An 8360-nucleotide genomic window follows, 5' to 3' on the forward strand; every position below is an offset into this window, starting at 1 on the left:
AAATGTGAAGTTTTTCTTATTGCAGAACCTGTAGGGTGGGAATAACTCATTCTGATACAGGAATGACTCATACTGTGTAACAGTATTAACATGGGCTTGTATCACACATCTTAACTCTTGTTTTGAAACATACCTCAGGTTTTGCTTTTTTTTCCGTAACACCAGTGAGGTGTAGGGCTCGACGCATTTGCTCAAGTCCTTGCATGCGTCACTGTGTTCAACTCTTCTACCAATTCCCCACTTGGTCCTGTGCCATACCAGCCAGTGCCTGGTTTTTGGCAGTGGTTTTCTGGCCATACAGAAAGTCCCAAAAATGTCTGTTCTTGATTTGGTAAGTGGAAGGGTCTGTCAGGCTCAGTGTCACCTTACCCTCTCGCTGTTTTCTCAAAGGAGTTAGTAAGAGGACTTGTAACTCTTGGCTGGTTTTTTAATGCCTTGGTAGGGGTATCTCTGAAGGGAGCTTGTCTGCAGAGCTGTTTGCAGTATTATATCCATGGTAAGCACACTGTGTGGATGCAAAAATGCTTTTTTCACCTAATTGGAAGTACTCTACTATGAGTGTTGGTTTCATGTAATTGCCAGCACCTCAAATGGTGTTGGAATGAGTAAACGCTTTCAGCTGGATTGCTCCACTACTGTGGATTATTAAAGGAAGTAATAATGGTATGGTGATATGCATAGGCATAGGTTTGTGTCTAAAATTAGTGCATTTTTATTATAGTGCCATAGTTGCTAATTAAAATGCCACGGTTTTTTGCCCTGAAAGCTTACAGTTTCTTAAGCGTTTTCTTTGTAGCTGCTTCGTGAATTTGGATACATGTTCCTGTAACAAAAATCTTACTTAACTAGCCACTGTTCCCAAGCTTTGTGGAAACTTGCTGCTGCTTATATGACCTGTGTATTTTCTGAGTAACTGAATGCAGATCTTTATCATTTAAATCCTTAGTGTAAAGTTGCTCTCAGGTAGGTGGGCTGGAGATTCCTTATCATGAGTCTAATGAATGAAATTTATACAAAAATATAGCAGCGTTGTTTTTCTTACTTTTCCTGTGAAGTGGGAATAAGTTCTTATTTATAAATAGCTTTGAAACTTTCTGCATAGTGTTTCGTTTTTCCAGTAAAAGCTTACTCATTTGCAACATTTTTTAAAACGAGAAGTGCATATCCTGAAACTAAACTTGTCCCTGAAGCTATAGGGCAGTAAACCTTTTCTTGTTACTCTTTCTGCAGTCTGATCAGATGGTTGACGTGATCTTAATGTAGCGTCTACCTTTGTGCCTTTACACAGCTTATGTAAGTGTGTATCTATCTAAAATGCCCTTTAACCTTTTTCCCCTTGTAGCAAACATCTGAGTCCATCCAGACTTTCTGGAGAGAAGAAAAATAGATTGAACTTAGTTGCAACTGTCAATGTAATGCGGCAATGTCTTTTTTTATTGTTTTTTTCAGGAGCTGTTGGACAAATATTTAATAGCTAATGCAACTAACCCAGAGAGCAAGGTATTCTACCTGAAGATGAAGGGAGACTACTTCCGATACCTTGCTGAAGTTGCCTGTGGTGATGACAGAAAACGTAAGTGCCTTGTGGCCTTTGGATCTTTGCTAGCTAATGAACTTCAGGTTTGGGCCATGGGGAGGAAACAGTAAATGAAGAAACATGTGCCAGTATCTGACTCTGCATTCATGTGAGTTAGCTGAGTGGGAACAGCTACATTTCAGTTGGAAATCTCCAGTGTTCATGCAGACAGAGAGCAAAATTCTGAACAGACTTTAAGCGTGGTATATATGCCAGGGAATTTTAGCTGGTTTTCCCATCATCTACCCTAAATTTCTGGGTAGTTTTTCCACAGTGCTTATTCAGAGCTTCTGGAAAACAATTTAGGTAAAGTTTTGCTAACATATTTAATGTTGTTTGTTTGTATTTCTTTACTAAAATAAAGTCGGTGAGAGAGAGTACACAGACCTCTGCAACATTTTTTATTCCATGATGGAGTCCTGTCAATCTATAAGTTTTAGCCATTGCCCAAGTTTATAAAGAGGCGACACAATTACTATGTCAGTACACTATCCCAAAAAGTGAGCTGCACTCTGAAATTGTTGATGTTCGTAGGCATAATGCTGTCCCTGTAATTTTAGTTTGCCCTTTTGGATCCAGCGGAAAAGGTCTGCAAAACCTCCCAGCTGGTACTGTCACTTGATACTGGGCATTCTGGGAATGTGAACATTCTAGAACATGTGCATAGGTGGTTGTAAGTACCTCAGGAAGCTCTTCTGGGGAGGGTGTGAACTCTGTTGAGAGAATGTATTGAATCAAGTATTTTGGCTGTCTTGCAAGGTGCCCAGGTATTGTTGTGATGTTAAGCTAGGCTTTCTACATTTCTACATAAAATAAAGTTAGTGCTGGGGTGATGCCATGACACAGAAAGGAGGTGGGCTGGTGGAGCTGGCAGGGCGCTCCATTGGGTTGGGCACGGTTGGCATCTGACTGAATTGCAAAGTGGAGGACAGAGCTGATGGTCACTTCAGTAAAAGCTCTGTTAGTCTCTTAGGATTGTAAAAGCATCAAAGTTGAAAGATGGAAATACACAAAATGGAGTAAAAGTCTCTGCATTAGTGAGTTGCATTCGGAATTTCTTAACTCTTTGCCCAGTTCAAATGACAACAGCAGGGCCAAGCGTAGCAGAGACAACTTGTCTTTGGCTTTCACAAAGATAATTTGATTGGTATTTTGTCTCTAGCAACCGTTACAAATCTATGGGCTTGTCTGCGCAGAGAAATACCAGCTGGTCTTGGCTAAAAAGACTGCATTTAAAGTGATAGGCATGCTGATATGGGTGCTTGCTGTAGAAGAGGGACCGATTGATAGCCTCATGAGTAGATCTTGGTGTTTTGCTAGGAAGCTACAGCTTATGTGTATCACTGTGCATACATTCTGTGCTTGACTTCTGCAAACTTACGGGAGTTTTGCTTGAAGCTTTTCTGATGTCCCGCCTCTGTTTTATGTACTTAAAACCTACTTTATTTCCTGCATTTGCTAGATTTTTAGCCTTTTTTTTACTTTCTGCCTTTTTCTCACCTGTTCTCAACAAAGTAATAGTTCATTAATGCTCATTACAGTGCAAGTACTGGAAAAAAACAAGTCTGTGTTGTGATTCTTGACTACATAACAGACTTTACTTACCCAACTCCTTTTTTCCAGCACTCTCTAGAGCAACTATGGTATTAGCTCCTCAGAGAGCTGGATTCTGAGCTCTGACAATGGCTGTTCTTTTCCTGCGGTCTCCTTCCATTCTGCAGGCAGGTTTAGGGCAGCTGTTGGCCCTTTGGTTGTCTATTGGAAAAGAATCTGGAATAGATGATATGTAGCACTCTTAAAGTATCCGCTCTGGCCTAGTAACGTCTTTTATCTGTGGTGTTTCTCCCAGTTATTTTGGGTACGACCTTGGGTTTGGTTTTTTTTTTTTTGTATCTTGCCCAGTTTTTGAAGACAGACTTTTGAGTTTTCTGGCACATGCAGTATATGCCTTCCAAACTTCCTCAAGAAGTAGGGCTGTATAGACAGGAGCCTTCTTTACTCTGCACAACCAGCTCACACAGGCATGTCCATCCTGTGCAAGGAGTGGAGCAGGGGTTCAGTAGAAAAAGTAATGTATAATTGGGGTTTTTTTGTACCTAAAGTATCAAAGGCCACTGAGGTAATACAGTCATCTTCGATGCTTATATTTACTAACTTCTGCGTGTTTATCTGTCTTGAATACTTTTACTCTGTAGTAGCTTAATTTACTCCCTGTGTTTTGTCAGTGTGGCAACCCACTTAAAATGGGTTTAAAATCATTATCTTGATTAAAGTAAGTGCAGTATTCTGCTAAAAACAGGCTTAAATAGAGGACTGTTCAGTCTCTGACTAATGGAGTACTTTAAAAAGTCATATATTTAAAAAAATAAAACTTGAAATGTTTCTCACTCTTTTAACAGAAACAATAGAAAACTCACAGGGAGCTTATCAGGAGGCATTTGATATCAGCAAGAAGGAGATGCAGCCAACACATCCAATTCGCCTGGGTCTAGCTCTTAACTTCTCTGTATTTTATTATGAGATTCTCAACAATCCCGAGCTTGCCTGCACACTGGCAAAGACAGTAAGTTACTTTTTTCTTCTCTGTGCCTGCAGGGACAGTAGCAGAGAGTTTATGCTTAAAATAATATGAATGGTTATTTCCTAGAGTTTATGCAGGAAATGATCCTATTTGGTGTATCTGGTTTCCAAGCTCATATTGTTAGTGGGATTGAAGGAGTACAAGCAGGCTGTATTTACAACAGAACTTAAATTTTCAGGAACACAGCAAGCTTTTCTCATGTCTTTAACGTGTTTCTGTTTCAAACAGAGCAATTCAGGTCATTAACTTGTAATGTTGCTTTTTTGTGCTGTTTTGTAAGCTACTTTTACTGATAGGTCTAGCTTCTGGTTGTTTAATGATCAGTTAATAGAAAGACTAAAGATGGTTTATTTATTCTAGGCGTTTGATGAGGCTATTGCAGAACTTGATACACTGAACGAAGACTCATACAAAGACAGTACTCTCATCATGCAGTTGCTTAGAGACAACCTAACAGTAAGTTGCCTTTTATCTGTGCTATCTGGTTCTGTAACCATGTATTTGCTCAATTTGTGATGAGGCAAACCCCTTATTTTGCTCTAGTGCAAAACACAGCATTGATTTGGGCTACTTACCCTACTATATCTTTTCATAACTTGGTTTGAATGTATTATAAGTTGATGTCAGCAACTTCATGCTGTGTAATACAGAATAACAGCTTGGAGAGCAGTGGAGGGGGAGAATGTGCATTCAGCCAACCTAATGTGGAAGTTAGGACAAGGAGTCCAAAAATAGTAGTCTGTGATCATGTCAGGGATTCTTATTTAGACTTTTTGATAAATACCTCAGAAACAAAATGACTTTTCTGTTGTATATCCAGTCCAGCTTGATTTTATTCATGTACTTGATTTTCATTTAAAATAAAAAATCGGGAGTTTCAATGTATCAAGAAGAAAATTAATTGATGTTTGATTATCGCAGAATCATAGAATGTATTGGGTTGACAGGGACCTTTAAAGATCATCCAGTCCAACCCCCCTACAGTGAGCAGGGATGTCTCTAACTAGATCAGGTTGCTCAGAGCCCCATCAAGTCTGGCCTTGAATGTCTCCAGGGATGGGGCCTCCACCACCTCTCTGGACAACCTGTTCCAGTGCTTCACCACCCTCATATTGAAGAACTTTTTCCTAATACCCAACCTAAATCTACCCTGCTCTAGTTTAAAACCATTACCTCTTGTCCTGTTGCTACAAACCTTTGTAAAAAGTCCCTCCTCAGCTTTCTTGTAGCCCTACTTCAGGTACTGGAAGGCCACTATAAGGTCTCCCTGGAGCCTCCTCTTCTCCAGGCTGAACACCCCCAACCCTCTCAGCCTTTCTTCATAGGGAAGGTGCTTCAGCCATCGGATCATCTTTGAGGCCCTCCTCTGGACCCGCTCCAACAGCTCGATGCCCTTATGTTGGGTGTCCCAGAACTGGACGCAGTACTCCAGGTGGAGTCTCACCAGAGCAGAGGGGCAGAATCACCTCTCTTGATCTGCTGGCCACACTTCCTATGATGCAGAGTATATATCATAATTACAAACTGTTGAAGAAAACTGCCTAATGGACCCTTTAGGTTCTATTAAAATTCATAACTAAGGCAAAATTTTAGGTACTATCCTCCCTGGATATTCAGTGCATTTAAAATTACAGCAGCATTTATTATTTTGCAATACTACTTCAGTAGAAATGTCTTTTATTAGCACTGTAAAATGCTTAGCCTCAGTAACCAAAACGGTAATCTTCACTTTCAGGCTTCAGAACACCGCTTTTGAAATGGATGTTACTCACGAAGCTATCGTTCAGACTTGTTGCATGATCTAGGATCAATGACATAGCTTGCTATTACACACAAAAGTCAGGACCTGTTTAGGATACTGCTCTGCCTCTGATGCCTGAGGTGCAGAGCTCGTTGTGCCCTGTGTGTGGGAAACTATTTCTAATGACCTCTCTCAGAGCAAGTACTGCAGGCCAAGGTTGTACAGCTGCTGTGCGCTGGTACTTTGTAGACATCCTTAAGTCTAATTTGTGATCATTTCTGTTCAGTCAATAATTGTCCCTTTTTGGAAGTAAAGCTGTTTCTGAAAGCTGACGCTATTTTTCTTTCCTTTCTAGTTATGGACATCAGACAGTGCAGGAGAAGAATGTGATGCCGCAGAAGGTGCAGAAAACTAAAATGCACATGGGGCGTCATTCTCCCTTTCCTTCTCAAGAAACGTTTTTACACGTCTCCATTCCTTATAGCTCCACTTGGATTTCCTATAGCAGAGAAAACCCATCCATGTGTATGGAAATCAATTTATAGTCTTTTCACACTGCAGCTTTGGGAAAACTCCATTCCTTGATTTGTGTTTGTCCTGGCCTTCCTGGTGTGCGGTTACTGCTGTAGAAAAGTATTAATAGCTTCATTTCATACAAACATAAGTAACTTCCAAACACTTATGTAGCGGACTAAAGTGTACCTGGTATTTAAAAAAACAAAAAATCTGAACCAGTTCCTGCCAGTCGACTGTGTTTTGTATTGCAGTAAGATATGAAAATGTAGTTAATTGCAACTAAAGAGTGTTCCACATAGCTTCTAATTCTCCACATTCCCTTCTTATTCTGCAGGGTTTCCTTTCCATAATTGACTTTCACATGCTAGTGTGTATTCTTTTCAGTAGGAATACAGAAGTATTGGGCCAGATCAAGTTGAGCATTTCTAGTTTGGAAAATGACAAATTGAATTGCTTCCTGTATCACGTAATACAGAAGCTTGCGTGTTTGAAAACAGGGGCTTCTCTTAATTTCAGTTGCTGCTGTTTCAGTTTATATCCCTTCCCAATAAAAGTTCACTTACACTCCTGCCTTCGTAGTTCTGGTATTCACTTTACTATGTATTAGAAGCAGCATGTTACTGCCGGAGTACAGGCAGTGCTTTTTGGCAGACTAAAGTGCATGTCATTTCTTAATACACTGGAGTGGGAAAACCAATTGAAGTTCACATGTCCAAGTATAAAATTTAGTACTTTTCCATGCAGGTTTGTGCACATGTGAGAAGGTGTCAAGTTTGTCCAGTGATTGTTATTTAGAGAGTTTGGACCACTATTGTGTGTTGCTAATCATTGACTGTAGTCCCAAAAAAGCCTTGTGAAAATGTTATGCCCTCTGTAACAGCAAAGTAACATTAAATAAAATTACATTTTATAAACCACTTACTGTTGACTTGTAACAATTCCATGTAATCGCTTAAGGGCTAAACTTAAATGCAGGTATCTTATGCTAGAAGTGTCTTTCTCAAATCTAGTGCATACTTTTAAAAAGTCTGCTCTTAATGAACTCATTTCGTATTTGATCAATGTGCATTTTTGAAAATATCCTGGATAACTTTTCATAGTTAACCTGACATGTGGACTTCTTAATAACTAAATCTACTTGAGCTAATGGCTTCACCTTAACAATGATGTAAGAAAAAATGGCCAATTTCTTGATATTCTTCCATGGCTTTCAAACCTTCTCATCTAAATGATGCATTTTTTGTAATCGTGAAATTCTCCAATCTGTCCTCCTGTTCTGTTTTTATCACCGATGGTCATCGTTATTATTCCAGTATTTAAGCTACATTTTTAGCAGTGCAGAGGAATTCATCCTGCTCTAGAATATTCGGTTGTGTGCTGCCACATCATCATCTGCTTTCTATTGTTACTAGACTGCTTTTAGTATTACAGTTCCCCCCATTTCTTTGGAGCCTTTTGTAGTAATACATTGCTCTGTTTGGGTTTTTTTCTTCTTTTTTTTTCTTTTTTTATCTTCTTTCCTCCCCCTTACATCACAAACAAGCTTTTCCTAAACTTATACCTCTTAGTTTCCCGGGTTGGTGGGTTTTTGAAAATACTTAACCCCTAGCAGTGTCCCGACTAGACAGGATATGACGTTATGAAGAAGGACATAGTCCTGGTCCTTGCAGGGTTCGGTACATCTTCCACCTTCCATGTTTTTGTTCATTCTTTGAGTGTGCACAGTGACTGTTCCTACAATAAAACTGTTCAGATTATGTGCTTCAGTTGACATGCATTGCTTTAAAAAAAAATTGTATCAGTTCCATTTTTTTCATGCAGTCACTTTGAATTGCTGTCAAAGTATTGTGTGGCAGGATTCTACATAAACTCATATGCTTCTTAATTGGTGGTTTGGTTTCATAATTTCTTCCCCTCCCCCATGCATTTCTTATTGCTCCTTTATT

The 8360-nt window shown here is 39.5% G+C and overlaps 1 protein-coding gene across 1 annotated transcript; it reads left to right on the top strand.

Annotated features, from left to right (window-relative positions):
* The first annotated feature begins 1206 nt into the window (after positions 1-1206).
* Positions 1207-7331, top strand: LOC104547361 (14-3-3 protein theta). The gene is made up of 4 exons (XM_010193011.1): positions 1207-1573; positions 3976-4139; positions 4518-4613; positions 6254-7331. Exons 1-4 carry the CDS (start codon positions 1516-1518, stop codon positions 6311-6313), a joined length of 378 nt encoding a protein of 125 aa, XP_010191313.1. The 5' UTR covers positions 1207-1515; the 3' UTR covers positions 6314-7331.
* Positions 7332-8360: the final 1029 nt, after the last annotated feature.

This window comes from Mesitornis unicolor, unplaced genomic scaffold (genome assembly GCF_000695765.1).
Source record: "Mesitornis unicolor isolate BGI_N332 unplaced genomic scaffold, ASM69576v1 scaffold26879, whole genome shotgun sequence".
In the NCBI taxonomy this organism is placed as follows: domain Eukaryota; kingdom Metazoa; phylum Chordata; class Aves; order Mesitornithiformes; family Mesitornithidae; genus Mesitornis; species Mesitornis unicolor.

Excerpts from the sequence above, each read along its gene's own strand:
- LOC104547361 (XM_010193011.1), top strand. The coding sequence starts at position 1,516 with ATGAAGGGAGACTACTTCCGATACCTTGCTGAAGTTGCCTGTGGTGAT. Across the intron at positions 1,574-3,975 it reads CTGTGGTGATGACAGAAAAC|AAACAATAGAAAACTCACAG; the intron begins GTAAGTGCCTTG and ends CTCTTTTAACAG. Across the intron at positions 4,614-6,253 it reads TGCTTAGAGACAACCTAACA|TTATGGACATCAGACAGTGC; the intron begins GTAAGTTGCCTT and ends TTTCCTTTCTAG.